The sequence below is a fragment of the Eucyclogobius newberryi genome, unplaced genomic scaffold, assembly GCF_026437365.1.
Source record: "Eucyclogobius newberryi isolate DKJ021-1_F unplaced genomic scaffold, fEucNew1.0.hap1 SCAF_2, whole genome shotgun sequence".
Lineage (NCBI taxonomy): Eukaryota > Metazoa > Chordata > Actinopteri > Gobiiformes > Gobiidae > Eucyclogobius > Eucyclogobius newberryi.
In genome coordinates, this window is record NW_027315834.1 from 3,582,540 (window position 1) to 3,599,888 (window position 17,349).

Below are 17,349 nucleotides of genomic sequence, written 5' to 3' on the forward strand. Positions count from 1 at the left end.
TATACAATACACAACGATACACGATACACAACAATACACAACAATACACATTGATACACAACAATACACAACAATACACAACAATACACAATGATACACAACAGTACACAACAGTACACAACGATACACAACGGTAAACAACAATACACAACAATACACGATGATACACAAGACACAACAGTACACAACAATACACAACAGTACACAACAATACACAACAATACACAACAATACACAACAATACACAATGATACACAACAGTACACAACAATACACAACAATACACAACAATACACAATGATACACAACAGTACACAACGGTACACAACAGTGCACAACAGTACACAACAGTACACAATGATACACAACAGTACACAACAATACACAACAGTACACAGCAGTACACAACAATAACATGGGACAAGCGTGACACTAGACGGAGACTCATTAGGCAGCAGCACAACAGCAGCATTTTAACTGTTTTGTTTCTCAAGGAACCATGATTTCAACTAATGTTTAAAAGTTCTGTGTGTATTAGCATTGTGTATGTGCGATGTGTGTGTTCCAAAACTGTACTGCTCGTACTGAAAAAGCAGATTGACCAAAAGCAGCGGGACAACTAGATGATTTGAGGGAGCAGATCTGGTGTGTCTGCTACTCTGACTAAAGGAAAGTGGTGGTGGGGCCGGCCCATGCAGGATTTTAACAGTTTGTATTTGACCAAAATACTGCAATGATGATGATGAAAAGGTTTCATGTGGAGGACCTTTAAAGCTTGTTTGTAGACGGAGTGGATTGGCTTTAGTGTTGTCTTTCAGCCCTGTGACCAGCTGGTAGTAGTTTGTAGTTAAATAGTTTGTCAGCTTCTTGGTTTGGACTGTGCCTAATATACCTAACATTTGCTAAATTTAGCTTTACTGTTTGCGTAACTTTCTTTACATGTTCCCTAAATGCAAGAATCAAGAACAATTCCTAAATATTTATATTGAGTCACTATATTAATCTTTTCACCTGCAACGTATACGTCAGGATTTTGTGAGTTTGCGGTTTGTTTTGTGAAGAACGTTTATTCTGTTTATTTACCATTTAAATGCAGACAGGAATTAAAAAGCCATTTAGAAATATGTATCATCATTTCAAAGAGTTTTTTCCCTTGCTTTTACCATGTACGTAGACAACAGTGTCGTCTGCACACATTTGCATATCACCAGAACACACAGACGGCAAGTCATTGATGTACAGGCTGAATAAGAGAGGCCCCAGGATTGAGCCCTGGGGCACACCAACATTACATGGCTGATGGGATGACAGCATATGTTTTACTCTGACTGCTTGTGTTCTGTGTTCTAAATATTATTTCATCCAGTTTACAGCATTGTATTTGTCTGTGAGCCAGCTCCTACACAACCACCACCCTGCCACACAAACATGTTATTAACACATACATGTGGTGTTGTTGTTGTCACTGTTCTCATTTACACATTACACCGAAACACACTCAGGCTGGCAGGACCGAAGAGAGGTGGTTTCCTTAGGACAGCATCTCTGTCTCAAGTGGAGACAATCACAAAATGAACTTCTGTTAATGCAAAATATTAACAATTAACGGGCAGAAATGATGCGGGGAGAGGTTATCGAACACGTGTCTCTTGTAATTTATACATATACAGTATAGGGAACGTGAGCTGGGTTTAGACCGTCGTGACACACACACACACACACACTTCAGAAAGACCAATCACATACTAATGTAATATTACATGAGAAAATGAGAAATAATCATCATGTTTTCCTTCAAAGGGAGGCTCAGGCATTCGTGGACAAGTTCGAAGGAGCGCTGGGAAAAGGCAAAGGCCGGAAGTGGTACGCCTACAAAGTCATGATGACCAAGGTCTGCACCGAAACACACTGAAAGTGAGAGGTCAAACTGCAGGGTCGACCCTCCATCTGAGCGACATCATTCTGTTGTATTTGCATGTATAATACACTTTATTTAACAGGGAGAGGATTACATCAGATCATTGTTCCCAAGCAAGCACTTTTTTCTAATAATCATTTTTACTTTCATAAACGGGACACAGCCGGTACAATCTTTATTCATGCTTTTTGACCTGACATGACATTTGATTTATTTTGAACAGCCTCATGAGATTTATCTATATATATATATATATATATATATATATATATATATATATATATATATATATATATATATATATAGTATTTGGCTACCTATGTATTCTGGTGCAGGTTCAGATCAGGTCAGTGCTCACTAAATGCATTGTGGGAAGTAAAACATCTCGGTTTTGATTGTTTTAAGTAAACATCGCTGGCACATGCTGGAAAGTCGATGGCTAATTCTCCACCTGCATATTTAATGAGTTATAGATGTTTCATACTTTTGGGCTAGTGTTACGGCCACGCCCCCTTTTGGGTGAAAACAAACAGTGTTAACTGAGAGGCGGGAGATCCAAATGTTAAAATATTATCATTTTGCTCCAAAATACAACACAATATTGAGACTGGCGACACAGCAGCCATGGACGGAGAGGTTGGTGAATATAATCTAAAAATCCGACTTGCTAGTCCACAACAGTATTTATTATTTAAGAAGAACATGCATAGATCCGTCATATTCATTTTATCCATTATTAGCAAATTCATAATAGAAACGGGGTCATTGACGTCCGGTTCAAAATTGCAGATACTTGTGTTGTTTTTTCCAGTGCAGAGATGTGAGCGATGGGGGATGGGGGGTAGATGAGCGAAGTATCCCTGGAGGACACGCCTTTGATTGAAATGAGTTGGAGCGGAGGGCCAGGTACAGGTTGTGAGAAGCACTCCTGACGGGTTCTGAACATCATGTGCTTTCCTTCACAGAAATGGATCAAGTTCCAGCGAGACTTTGAAAACTTCCGCACGTCCTGTATTCCCTGGGAGAGCCGCATCAAGGAGGTGGAAAGTCAGTGAGCTCGAACTCTAAACCAACTTAGACCGTAACTCTGGATTATGTCATCATGAGTTGGACGCATTTAAAAACACAATACAATTTTTGCATTTTAGCATTCATTATTATACATTTTTGCGCCTTCTCTTGTTGTATGTAAATTGATACAATTTATATAAAGATTTAAATTATTTAAAAAAAGGTACAAATGTAGCAAAGTGGACAACAACACCACCTGAGGTTATCTAAAGCACACACATTCTTTGTTGGAACGACAGAGGTCCAGTTTGTTGTTTTAATAGTTTAGTCCGTTTAGTTCATGCACTTTGAGACAAATTGTATGAGATCACAGAAAGACAAGACAGGGTCTTCTCCAGGGCATCTGAAACGAGATGGCTGTAACCCTCGGCTCAGTTAGGGCTTGGACAGCCGCCCGGCCAACAGCTCGCCGGACCTCCCGGAGGTCGCACACCACGCGGGCCCAGGGTATCGCCGCGGCAAACTACATTATGACACCAATTAAATCTCATCCAAATGGTACTAAAGCTAAAATACCTGGACTGAGGAGCAACACAGCAACCAGGAAGTGTGTGAGGTCAGAGGGCGAATGACATCACCCGACGCCATTTATGAAGCTACATCTAGATCAATTCACCCATCCCGGGTGTCTGAGCAGTGGCAGGGGCCCGCCTGCAGGCTATCCTGCCACACATTTAGGGCAATGTATCTAATTTGAATTGAATCAAGATTCAGTTGTTTCAAATTGTGAATAACCAGGTTGGTGAGGGGTAATCGATGGGTTTACAGCAAATCAGCTTTTCATAAAATGATATAGTTTGGAGTTCAGAGTTTTGAGGGGAAAAAATACCAGACCCATTTTCAAATTGGATCCAGAAGTTTGTTTGTTTTTTTCCATTTTTTGAATGTTATAAGTTTAGTGCAGTCCTTGATTGTTGATTATGCTCCAAAGGTATTCATTAAATGTGTCCATGGCAGGTGATTGTGACGTGAAAAACAGTTTATTGATCTGATTGATTGATTCGGAGCAATAGAACTTATTTTCAGTGGCGTTTGTTTTGGCTTTTAGTCAGATCTACAGGGTGGAAACACCTCAGGGGAATGCTCTCTGTGTGTTCACCCAGTCTTCAAGATCGTTTTCAAGATCGGGCCATTTTCTCGCCTTTTGCATTGACTCAGTTCTTCACTCTGCCGGCGGGTCACCATCGAGTCATTAATACTAAACTTATGTGTAGCAGCTTTATTTCCTTCTTTGACTGCAAGATCGACCGTCTTTAAATGTTACTGGCTCCGGTTTCCCCCATCAACCCAAAACATTGGAAAAATCCTCCAGCTGAGGTCTTGACCAAGACTAGAGGCTGCATTTTGCCCCCAGACTTAGCGTTAACGTGAGCCTTTTCCAGGGGCGGGGCCAGGGCTTTGCTACCTTACCGACCTTAACGCCGGCGTAAAGAGGCTGGACTTGGCCGGGGGATGGGGAGGTGCCAGTCCATATATGGTTATAGTGTTTGATCCTATGACTGATAGGAACAGCGCCCCCCTGTGGAAGATGTTTGTCATGCCTCATATACTGGCAATGAAAAAAGTGAGCCATACCATTATTTGATTTCCCGTTTTTTAACCTGTTCCCAAAATAAATAGATAAAAATAATAAAATAAAATATTGAAATGCACTCGGAGCATTTTTTCTTTATTTCATTAATTTGTTTTTGCGCAATATGGAGAGCTCGCCTTCATGTCCTTGTTTCCCGGATTAAACCCAGAAGAACGAGCACACGTCTCTGCTTATCGATGTGACTTGTGGTCCATAAACCAGGGCAGGCAGCAGCAGAGCTTCATAAGAAGCGAGAGGTTTGTTTGTGCAGCTCGGGCTGTAAGAACAAAATGACGTCATGATGTCACTTTGTTCTCAGTCTTTATTGGTCAGTTCTCACAGCTGGGTCTTGACCCATCAGCTGTTGAGCTGGCAGGGCTGTCCTTCAACAGGCTCTGATTGGCTAAACCGTTGCTTGGCAAACTTACACATAAAACACTTTCTTATTCACAAAACAGTGATGAGACCAGCCATAGCGCCATGCTCGCTCTTTCCCCCCTCTCCCCCTCCCCCCCTGGAGAGTTGGACCCGTATTCTGCAGACCGGGACCAGTATTATGGTTGAATGTGATGTGACTGTGTTTCGCAAATAGACGTTCCTCTTTGTGCTGAGCACATGAGTCTGCTGGGTCCAGTCTGGCCGTGCAGGCGTCCAGCAAAGAGCTTTAAGAGCTGAGTGCGTAACGCCGCTGTGTTGTTTACATGAAAAAATAACCACACAAAATTGGACTGTATTCATTATTCTTTAACTTGTAATTTTTGTTATTTATGCCCATTAAGGTTGTTTCATTATGATGACCTCATCCATGTGGGGAGAGTGACACGACTCAAGTGGTTTTTAAGTGTATTATTTACAATTCTGGTCATTCACAGTATGCATTAGACCACGCCCTCAAGTTGCTTCACTCCACCTCATATTTTGGCATAATCATGCCTCTTGTATAGAATTCCACGCCCTGCGCTGTCATCAATTTCCCCGATTTGACTAAATGAGCTCCGCTTTGCCCAAGTTAACACTACCTCTGGGGGCAAAACACGGCCCTAGATCAAGATCTGGAGAGTGCTGCTCCTGGTTTTCCGAGCGGCATTAGGATGGCTCAAATACAAAGGACAATTTTCCCAATGGGGATAATAAAGCATTATCTAATCTAAATGTTTCTTCATCAGAAATGTACCTGGAGTTGTATTTAGCTTAATTCATGCTTGTTTTATTAATCCTTTCACTCTTATCTTAACATCTCTTATCATCATAGGTAGAGCTCAAGAGATCTTCTGTGCTGTTTTTAAGTCCATAAATCACCACCAGATTTCACCTTCACCAATTGTGTACCTGCCTTTGCATGTTTGTTTTTCTCTCTAAGCTAGGTTTATTTTTATTTGATTCCCTCTGAAGCTAATTCCTGACATGGAAAGTGTGTTTAAAAGACAACAATACAAATAATGATATGAAGACATGTCATTTGAATGTGTTTTCATTTACCAAACCAATAATGATTTACTGTCTGACATCTCGCTCTTCCTTCAGGTCATTTTGGCTCGTCCGTAGCGTCATACTTCATTTTCCTGCGCTGGATGTACGGCATGAACCTGGTGCTGTTCGGGTTCACCTTTGGACTGGTGGTCATCCCAGAGGTCAGAGTGCAGCACACACCTCCACAAGATAGTCAGAATGCCCTAAAACATGGTGTGACCTGCAGGTTCTGATGGGCCTGCCGTATGGATCCATAGCCAGGAAAACTGTTCCCCGTGCCGAGCAGGACACGGCTCAGGATTACTCTGTGCTCATGGACTTCAATGTGAGAGGACTTTACCAACATTTTGATGTCATATTTCTGCAGAATAAGGAATAGTTTTGAAAAAAATAAACATGTCTTATTTACAAATGGTCTTTGTGATCAAGAACCTCCACTTCCATCGTATTATCAAAAGCACTCTCACCTCACAGCAAGAGGGTTGTCCGTTGGACTCCCAGGCCTTTCTGAGTGCCGTTTGCATATTTCTCCCTGTGTCAGGGTTGGTTTCCTCCGGTTTTGTTAATAAAAGTTGAAGTTGAATTGAAACATATGAAACACAGTAAAACGTCAAGAGAGCAAAAACAACCTCAACCTAAAACCAAAGTCAAAAATTACATATGACCAAAAAAAAAAAAAGTCACTTTCACGAGGTATTTATTGATTGTGCCCATGGTAGGAGTTTTGAGGCCCAAATACATAGTTCTGAAATAAAACAAAGGATAATGGTGAGCCTCCTGGCAAACACAAGTTCTCGAGCAGTTTGAATTTTATACATTATCCTTTATCCGTTATACATTTTTTCAAGATAATTTTTTCCAAACGTGATTATGTGGTCCGCCATTGGGATGTATATATTATTTTCCCGTTCTTTGTCAGTCAATACAAAATGACCTTCTCTTTCTCTATTTTTTAGTATAATTAGTAGAGGGGTTGTCAAAGTTGTTAATATAGTTTAGATATTATTCCCCTAGAAATTTCTGATTTATAAGCCTTAATAAATATTTCAGTCAGAGGGTAATGATAGTCATTGCTGTTTTTAATGTCTTGGTTATAAAAACTCCTTATGTGTAATTACAATACTGTAAAGTCTGTTTTTCCAGGACAGTAGAGCAGTGCAGTAATCAGTGAGCCAGGCTCTGACTTTTGACAAACCTTTGTCTTCCTTGTTCTGTCACAAGTGTGTGAGAACCTGCTAAGGTACTGGCCAATAGTTTCCTCACCAGATGTAAAAGTCAAATGCTTGTCTGTACAGTAGCTTGTCTGTACAGTAGCTTGTCTGTACAGTAGCTTGTCTGTACAGTAGCTTGTCTGTCAGTAGCTTGTCTGTACAGTAGCTTGTCTGTACAGTAGCTTGTCTGTACAGTAGCTTGTCTGTACAGTAGCTTGTCTGTCAGTAGCTTGTCTGTACAGTAGCTTGTCTGTACAGTAGCTTGTCTGTACAGTAGCTTGTCTGTCAGTAGCTTGTCTGTACAGTAGCTTGTCTGTACAGTAGCTTGTCTGTACAGTAGCTTGTCTGTACAGTAGCTTGTCTGTCAGTAGCTTGTCTGTCAGTAGCTTGTCTGTACAGTAGCTTGTCTGTACAGTAGCTTGTCTGTCAGTAGCTTGTCTGTACAGTAGCTTGTCTGTACAGTAGCTTGTCTGTACAGTAGCTTGTCTGTACAGTAGCTTGTCTGTACAGTAGCTTGTCTGTACAGTAGCTTGTCTGTACAGTAGCTTGTCTGTCATTAGCTTGTCTGTACAGTAGCTTGTCTGTCAGTAGCTTGTCTGTACAGTAGCTTGTCTGTCAGTAGCTTGTCTGTCAGTAGCTTGTCTGTCAGTAGCTTGTCTGTACAGTAGCTTGTCTGTACAGTAGCTTGTCTGTCAGTAGCTTGTCTGTACAGTAGCTTGTCTGTCAGTAGCTTGTCTGTACAGTAGCTTGTCTGTCAGTAGCTTGTCTGTACAGTAGCTTGTCTGTCAGTAGCTTGTCTGTACAGTAGCTTGTCTGTCAGTAGCTTGTCTGTACAGTAGCTTGTCTGTACAGTAGCTTGTCTGTACAGTAGCTTGTCTGTACAGTAGCTTGTCTGTACAGTAGCTTGTCTGTACAGTAGCTTGTCTGTACAGTAGCTTGTCTGTACAGTAGCTTGTCTGTCAGTAGCTTGTCTGTACAGTAGCTTGTCTGTCAGTAGCTTGTCTGTACAGTAGCTTGTCTGTACAGTAGCTTGTCTGTCAGTAGCTTGTCTGTACAGTAGCTTGTCTGTACAGTAGCTTGTCTGTACAGTAGCTTGTCTGTCAGTAGCTTGTCTGTACAGTAGCTTGTCTGTACAGTAGCTTGTCTGTACAGTAGCTTGTCTGTACAGTAGCTTGTCTGTCATTAGCTTGTCTGTACAGTAGCTTGTCTGTCAGTAGCTTGTCTGTACAGTAGCTTGTCTGTCAGTAGCTTATCTGTCATTAGCTTGTCTGTACAGTAGCTTGTCTGTCAGTAGCTTGTCTGTACAGTAGCTTGTCTGTACAGTAGCTTGTCTGTCAGTAGCTTGTCTGTCAGTAGCTTGTCTGTCAGTAGCTTGTCTGTTCAGTAGCTTGTCTGTACAGTAGCTTGTCTGTACAGTAGCTTGTCTGTCAGTAGCTTGTCTGTACAGTAGCTTGTCTGTACAGTAGCTTGTCTGTCAGTAGCTTGTCTGTACAGTAGCTTGTCTGTCAGTAGCTTGTCTGTACAGTAGCTTGTCTGTACAGTAGCTTGTCTGTCAGTAGCTTGTCTGTCAGTAGCTTGTCTGTACAGTAGCTTGTCTGTACAGTAGCTTGTCTGTACAGTAGCTTGTCTGTCAGTAGCTTGTCTGTACAGTAGCTTGTCTGTCAGTAGCTTGTCTGTACAGTAGCTTGTCTGTACAGTAGCTTGTCTGTACAGTAGCTTGTCTGTCAGTAGCTTGTCTGTACAGTAGCTTGTCTGTCATTAGCTTGTCTGTACAGTAGCTTGTCTGTCAGTAGCTTGTCTGTACAGTAGCTTGTCTGTCAGTAGCTTGTCTGTACAGTAGCTTGTCTGTACAGTAGCTTGTCTGTCAGTAGCTTGTCTGTACAGTAGCTTGTCTGTACAGTAGCTTAAATGTACAGATAAAAAGTCTATTCCTCAATATTACACTTGTAGCCTTTACACACCAAAAAAGGGGCGTTGGCTCATGAGAGGCGACCAATTAGAGATCCACTGCCCTGAGGTGAACCCATCGCCCCCGGAGACGCACAGTTCTTTCATCTCTTGCTTGCGCCCTCTATCTGTATTTCCAAAACCATTTTGAATTCCTAGTTTTTTTTTATCTTTCTCTTCATTCATGATGGGAAGATTGAGAATATCCAGAAAATTATTTATTTTATCTTGTTTGGTTAAAATATTCTGGCGGTCTTAGTCTCATATTTTAAAGATAGCTTTTTTTATCTCGATGTTTTGTAAGTTTCCAAACTATTAATTTAGGACATTTTGATCCACTCTCATAATATATTTGTTTGGTCAATATGTATATATTTTTAAAATTACTTCCTGTGAGGTCAGATCATTATTTGTTCATCTTATCTTTGTAATATCCTATAGCATTTTAGGATTCTTATTCTTGTCGTGTTTTGGTTTGTGCATGATCTCTTACTGTAGATATGACGTGTCCATGTCCACATCAGTGACTTTTGATCCATCTTTACTGAAAATGAAAAAGTAGTCTATTCTAGTAAGTATGTTATGTGGATTAGAGAAATGTGTATGTCAGCAAGCACTGGGGTTCATCTCCCTCCAGATATCAATAAGCCCCGCCCCCGAGCCCCTCTAAGCTGAACATGGCATGTCGATTACTGACGAGCGAAAACACTTACTCTATCTGCAGGTTAAGACTTTTTCAACACAGAACGTTTTAAACCGGTCAGAGCCCAGAAAATATACCCTCCCTTTAAAGATAACAGAAATCCCTGCTTGTTCTATGTTCCAGGGCTACTGTAAGTACTCGATTATGTTTTACGGATACTACAACGACCAGAGGACCATCGGGCTGCTCAAGTTTAGGCTGCCTCTGTCCTACCTCATGGTGGGCATCGGCACCTTCGGATACAGCCTCATGGTGGTCATCCGAACGTGAGTCCACTCTCATCCACAAGTCACACAAGACACTTAGATACAAACAAGTGAGTGAGATCCAATGAATAGTAAAACTGTATGATAAGCTTTGGCGGCCGGTTGTGATTGAAAGATAGAAGAATGAAAGATACTGCTGGTGGTTAAGAGGAGGAGAGGCTGATTAGACTTAGTTCTGCTGCTGTGGTTTCGACTTTATACTATTATTATTATTATTATTATTATTTATACTATTATATACTATTATACCAAAACAAAGCTAGCACACGTTAGCCGTTTCCTGTTTATCGTGGCAGTCCCATCAATAAATAATAATTCCAGTGCATAATACATTGGTAATGTTTAATGATCAGGAGACATGAATTACTACTGATATATTTATATATTAATGCCTGATGTATTCATGCTTTAATTCATTATGATTCATCAGGAATACAATGATTTCATGCGGTTTCATAGATTACTTAACCATCTTAAACCCTTAATTACTCTAATGAACTCCATCTTGATCTTCAAACCTGGTATGAATACAAGAAATGATCCAGTTGAGGACTTTTGAACAAAAATGATTAATTCATCATGATTTGAAATTAGACATGAACATTATGAGTCATCTTGAATTCTATTTGCAAAAAACTTCAGACACATAAACAAGTCTGAGCTTTCTATGAAACTTATTATTAGTTCATCATTATTGAGTTCTTTCAGCTAAACTTTTTTACAAAAAATATTATTATTGGTTTATCATTTGTTTAGGATGGCTAAGAATGCAGACGTGGGCGGAGGCGACGGCGATGAGGGAGAGTTCACGTTTGCCTGGAAGATGTTCACCAGCTGGGACTACCTGATCGGGAACTCAGAGACGGCCGACAACAAGTACGCGTCCATCACCACCAGCTTCAAGGTGAGCTGAAAAAAGAACTAGATGTTGTAAGTATAAAATTACTTCAAAATGGATCAAACCAGGAGAGACTCAAAAGGCAGAAACAAAGAGTGTAAGAAGAGCTTTTGCCTGTGAACTATATGTACAGTATATCCACCTAAAACATGCATAATAATCCTGCAGATAAAGCAGTGCTGACCAAGCCAAGCTCAACATCTGGAGCTTGACCCGGGCAAAAAACTTTATCCAATTATGAAACTGGTCCTGAGTCCTGCCGGGTGGTGGAGTGGTTAAGTCACAGCACATATTCCAGGCTCCAAGTGCAGCCGGCCGCTGTGTCATGAGTTTGAATCCCGACGATTTATTACGGCTGTCACAGTCTGCTCACCTCCTGTCTGCTGGTCTCTTTCCGCTCTGCCGGTCGGCCACGCCTCCTCATCAGACCCACTCCCTACACCTGCCTCTACTCCGCTCTGCCGGTCGGCCACGCCTCCTCATCAGACCCACTCCCTACACCTGCCTCTACTCCGCTCTGCCGGTCGGCCACGCCTCCTCATCAGACCCACTCCCTACACCTGCCTCTACTCCGCTCTGCCGGTCGGCCACGCTTCCTCATCAGACCCACTCCCTACACCTGCCTCTACTCCACTCTGCCGGTCAGCCACGCCTCCTCATCAGACCCACTCGCCACTCCTGACACAGCTCTGGCTGCATTTAAGCCTGCTCCTGTCTCTGCGGCAGTGCCAGATTGTTCTCGTGTCATGCCTGACTTTCAAGCATTTTTCCCCGGACTTATTCCCTGTTGCCGACCTTGTCTGTCCCTGACCTGCTGACCTCGCCTGTCCCTGACCTGCCTGCCCCGTATCTGCCCTGGACAATACCTCAGCCTTCTGTCTTCGACCACGATTTTTGCCTGTTCCCTCTTGGTAAGACGCCTGCGCTGTGGCTAATCCACCCTCCACTGACCTCCCACCCAGTTGAAAGATCACCAGACTCTGTAAATCCTGCTCAAATCTGCCTGTTGTTAATAAAAGTCATTACCAAGTTATATTCCATCTGCCTGTGCTGCTTTTGGGTCCTCACCGTACCTGTGACAACTGCATGTCCGCCCTTCTCTCTCATCCCCCATTTCACTCTATCCTCTCCTGTCTAATAAAGCCTACGGGCAACAAAATCTTTAAAAAAAAGAAAGGAAAGTTCTGACAAAGAGTTATATAACCATTAAATTAAACAAAGCAATGACCACTGTAATCTTTTGATTGAAATATTTGTTAAAGCTTATAAATTGCAACTTTCAAGGGGAATAATATCTAAATTAAATCCATCCATCTTCTTCCGCTTATCTGGGGCGGGGGCAGCAGTCAAAGCAGGGACTCCCAAACTTACCCCTCCCCAGACACTTCCTCCAACTCCTCCTCCTCCTCCGAGGCGTTCCCAGGCCAGAGACATAGCTCCTCCCGTGTGGCTGAGCTTCTCACCCTATCTCTAAGGGAGCGCCCAGCCACCCGGCGTAGGAAACTCATTTCGACCGCTTGTATCCGCGATCTTGTCATTTCGGTCATTACACAAAGCTCATGACCATAGGTGAGGTCAGGAACGTAGAGTGACCGGTAAACGAGAGCTTTGTCTTTCGACTCGGCTCCTTTAGTACCACAACAGTCCGATGCAGGGACTGCATCACTGCAGCCGCTGCACCGATCCAACTGTCAATCTCACGCTCCATCCTTCTAAAGTATATAAATGTATTGATGATTCAGCCACTCTACTAATTGACTGACGAAGAATGTCAAAGTATATGTACTTCTCAGTGAAGAACCACAAAACCTTGTTTGGAGCAAAATTCTGTTGGAAAAATGTATCACGCATAACCCTAACCCTTAACTGTTGGAGAAACTGTGGCACCAGGAGACAAACCATTATCCCGTGGTTGGGACTGTCCTGTCGCAAAATAAATATTGCACTGAAATTAACAATACACTGCAGAGTCCCTCTCAGCTTTAGAACTTTGGAAATAATTTGTACAGCGCTTTTAGCTTTGAAGGTGATGTATTACAAGCAAAAAAATAACATCAGGTGGAATGAATACTCAAAAATGGTCTTATATTCCCAAAGGTTTATATAATCTCACAGAACTAAACCTAGACTAGACAAGAACAAAACCAGGACAGGAACGGGGCCCAAACAACATCAGGACTGGATCAAACCGGGATGAAACCAGGACAACCAGCATTAATCATAGCATTAAAGTAAAAGGTAGCTTTAGTAAAGATTCCAAATAGTACCTCACCTGGCCTGCTGGAGCAGCAGCATCACAGAGAGGGAGAGGAAGAGGCTGGACAGAGTCATCAAGAAGTCCAGCTCCGTCCTGGGCTGTGCTCTGGACTCGGTGCAGGAGGTGGGGGACAGGAGGGTCCTGGCTAGATTCACATCTATGCTGGACCATGAGTGTCGCCCCCTGCAGGACACTCTCTCCGCTCTGGAGAGCAGCTTCAGTGAGAGACTGATCCACCCTCGATGTGTGAAGGAAAGGTTCCGTAGGTCTTTCCTTCCTGCTGCTGTCAGACTTTATAACAAAAACTGTTAGTACTGAACACTCGCAATACTGACCTAACCATGTGCAATTCTGTCATATGTGCAATTGCTGTTGGAATTGCTGTTTTAATTCCAGAGGACTTATGCTGCTTTACAAGCAACTGGCAGGTTGGTTATTTTCCAACAGGTGACAGCTGTGTGTTGTTGAGTTCAGGAGTCCATCGTGGACGAGCAGGAGAACCAGAAGGATGAAAACATCCACCTGCGGCGCTTCCTGCGGCTGCTGGCTAACGTCCTGATCACCTGCAGTCTGGGCGGCAGCGGTTACCTCATCTACTTTGTGGTCAAACGGTCACAAGAGTTCGCCAACAGGGATGACCTCAGCTGGTACGAGAAGAATGAGGTATGAACTACTACGGCTCCTTACAAAATCAAATCAAACTTTACTCATAAAGTACTTTTCATACCAAAAATGTTAACGCCCAAAATCACAACAACAGTTGCCTCTGAGGGCAACAGTGAAAAACGAATCAAGCAATGTCTGTGGGGACGAGGGACGATGTTCCAGAGTCCTCTGTCCTTAGACCCTCCTTCTCGGCCAGGAAAAATTACAAAAAACCTCCTAATTTAACTTCATAAGAAGATTGTCTAATTATGGCCCGGACTCCCGTGGTTACTGCTACAACCTCTTATTACTAACTACTAATATTGAAATTATAAATACTCTTTGAAGATGTTTCTGGGGAAAAAAATCGGATTAACAGGACAAAATGTGACTTTGCTGAGTTTTAGAACGTTTTGACGCTTTATCAGAAATAGTGTAAGACCACATGTTTGATAAAGTCCAATTATTTTGTGTTGAAAATGTCGGTATAATATAACAAAAATAAATAGCCCTATATTTCTTATTAATTGCAAATTATTTCTTATTTATTGGGTTTTCCAGTGCAACAAAGAAGGGTTCCCACAGAGTGGTTTGCAATCAGGTCAATGACATTAGAATAGAAAGTGACATCACTTCCTGGTGGAGCGTACACATTTAGAGTAGACACCTCTTAGTTAATAGCCTCTTTAACCAGTACAAATCTGCCATCTTCATCTTGTTCAAAAGCTATTTAGCTTAAAACCAATATTGTAACTCCTCTTTTATGTGTACCTCTTTATGAGGAATAGTACAGTCTATTATAACCAAATTTAGTTTGTTTTTGATCTTCTAGGACTAGGTCATCTAGTTTTCTTTTCTAATTTTATTGTATCTTTGACTGTTTGATTGGGCTTATTATGTTGTTAACATTAAAGGATGCTATTTTCTAACTTTTCAGATGCCATTGGGTTAATTGTTATTCATTTGAGTTTTTTACACTTTTTTTTATTTTAGCTGTATTACGTAGATGAAAGTAGGCTGATTTATATGCACTTTAAACTAGAGCTAATAGGATTCCAAGGTTTCTCATAGTAGAATTGGAGGCTATACTGACATTGTCCTGTCTGAGTCTTTAAGAGTCTCGTAGGTGTTTAGGACCAGCACAATGACCTTGTTTTTTTCAGGGTAAAGAAACAGATATTTAAGTGTCATCCAGATTTATTATATCCTTCACACAAGCACTAAGTCTTTCTACTTGGGGTTTCATTGATAAATACAGCGTGTGTCATCTGCATAGCAGTGGAAGTTAATGCCATGCTTTCTGATAACGTTACCTAACAGCAGCATGTAAAGAGGAAACAGAACTGGACCAAGTATTGATCCCTGTAGCACACCGTAAGTTACTTTAGAACAAGGGGAGGAGCAGGCCCTCCGTCTGAGGCATGGATCTGGTTAGCTAGGGATAGCTTTTCTCAGAGGCAAATTTAGGTTGGCCGGATATAGAGATATTCCTCTTGATGCCTTTTTCACATTTTCTCAAAGCGTTTGTTCTTGGGTTTGTGCAAGTCAAATGGGGATTTTTTGGCCACAGGCCATGGTAGTAATCAATAAGAACTTAGAAATAAATAGATATTAGGATCATCTCAAAAAACATTTGGATCAGTGGACATCTGTGGCTACATTTACATGGCCGGTAAAATCTGATATTTGGTGTAATTAAATCCACAGCAGAAAAAGATAATATCAGATCAGATTTAGAATTTTGCCTACCATTTCAACAACTCTGACAACTCTTTTTATGTTTGCAGTTGGAGCTCATCATGTCCCTGTTGGGCCTGGTGTGCCCTCCTCTGTTTGAGACCATTGCGGAGCTGGAGGACTACCATCCCAGAATTGCCCTCAAGTGGCAACTTGGCCGGATCTTCGCCCTATTCCTGGGAAACCTCTACACCTTCCTGTTTGCTCTATTCGATGAGGTCAACAACAAGGTACTGTGTGCTCTAATTGTTAAGGGACAGGGCCAGACCAAGCTTTGTGAGGGCCCTATTCAAGGGGCTGTTTGGCGATCACACATTTAATTTATTTATACAGGGACAACCCAATGAGAAAAGTTCTCTTTTTTATGGTTACTCTGTTAAGACACAACACAAAACAAACACAAGATACTAAAACACAAATAGATATTCAATAAAATTAACCAATACATAAAAACACATTTACAAATACAAAATACAATTCTATAAAACAAGTGCAGTGGCCACTGTGGGTCTTTGACCTTAATTCCAAAAGTGTGTTTTGTTCCAAAGTTGCTGAAGGCCTTTTTCCCTGTCTCAGACAGTGGTTCTGTATTCTTCTCCTGTAATGACCCTTAGAGCTAAACCTTAAGGCCCGTTCTGACTTCAAAGCGTCCAGTTTACATTCGAAGTCTATGTAGACGCGCGTCTTGGGCGTTGAGCGTTTTTGCGGCGCATCTGGGGTGTTTGAGCGTCGGACGCTTTGGACGTGCGGCCAGAGAAAAGTTGAACAAAGCTGAACTCTTTTTGTCACAGCAATCAGAGATCACGCTCCAGTCATGTGCCTACGCAGAAGGCCCAAAACAAACCCAGCAACGATAAAAAAAAGACTCATAGCTCTTGGAGCAAATAATGATATTCACTAAACTCTGGTCACCTCTGAAGTATCTGCAGAACCCAGACAAGCCCCGGAGCCCATCTCCACTTGTTCTGCCATCGCACCAAGAGAACAGACACACTGGGAAATACAACAACTCCCCTACTGCTCATGTGCGTTGGACGCCTCGGTTGCGCGACTGCTGGCGAATTTATTTTTTGTCCAGGGCATCTGACCTTCAAATGTACAGGCGTCCAACTTGGGCGTCCGGCGCGAATTTGGACGCAGCGGTGTGAACTCAACTTTAGAGCTGAATGATAAACTGAGTTCAGGGTTTTAACACTACCATCAAGCGTAAGAATAGATATATTTTTTGGGTCACTCTTTAGGGGGAACATTTTGTGTTATTTTAATTAATTAACAATTTTAAAATAACACAGTTTTGTTGGGTGGAGTGATAATCCTTTTGAATATTTTAAACTCATAAAGACCTCTTTTTCAACAGTGACCTGTAGCAAAGGGAAACACACAACAGCTCATAAGTCACATTCTTTCAACCTTAAGTCCACTTGAAGGGATTTCCAAGCTGCAGAAGCAGTGTTGGAAAATGTTCTCTTCCCTTGTTCGTTCTCACACAGGGCACCGACAAGCCAGACATTATTGTGGGAGTGCAAGGCATAATGACCCTCTGCTCTCTGCACAGGGGCACAACAGTTCACATTTAATACATATTACTTTATACACTAAAAACTTACAATGTGTGAACCTTCTGGCACCCATAGAAGGCCATCCAGCCTTGGC

At 42.0% G+C, this 17,349-nt stretch overlaps 1 protein-coding gene across 2 annotated transcripts in view; it reads left to right on the plus strand.

Moving 5' to 3' along the window:
* tmc2a (transmembrane channel-like 2a) overlaps window positions 1-17,349 on the plus strand; it is a 43,801-nt gene that overhangs the window by 2,710 nt on the left and 23,742 nt on the right. For both annotated transcript variants that reach the window (XM_072454735.1, XM_072454736.1), the window contains 8 exons: window positions 1,801-1,891; window positions 2,884-2,965; window positions 6,087-6,193; window positions 6,259-6,357; window positions 10,017-10,159; window positions 10,916-11,063; window positions 13,789-13,977; window positions 15,747-15,926. In XM_072454735.1, coding sequence (XP_072310836.1) covers window positions 1,801-1,891; window positions 2,884-2,965; window positions 6,087-6,193; window positions 6,259-6,357; window positions 10,017-10,159; window positions 10,916-11,063; window positions 13,789-13,977; window positions 15,747-15,926 — 1,039 coding nt within the window. The remainder of the gene's footprint in view (window positions 1-1,800; window positions 1,892-2,883; window positions 2,966-6,086; window positions 6,194-6,258; window positions 6,358-10,016; window positions 10,160-10,915; window positions 11,064-13,788; window positions 13,978-15,746; window positions 15,927-17,349) is intronic.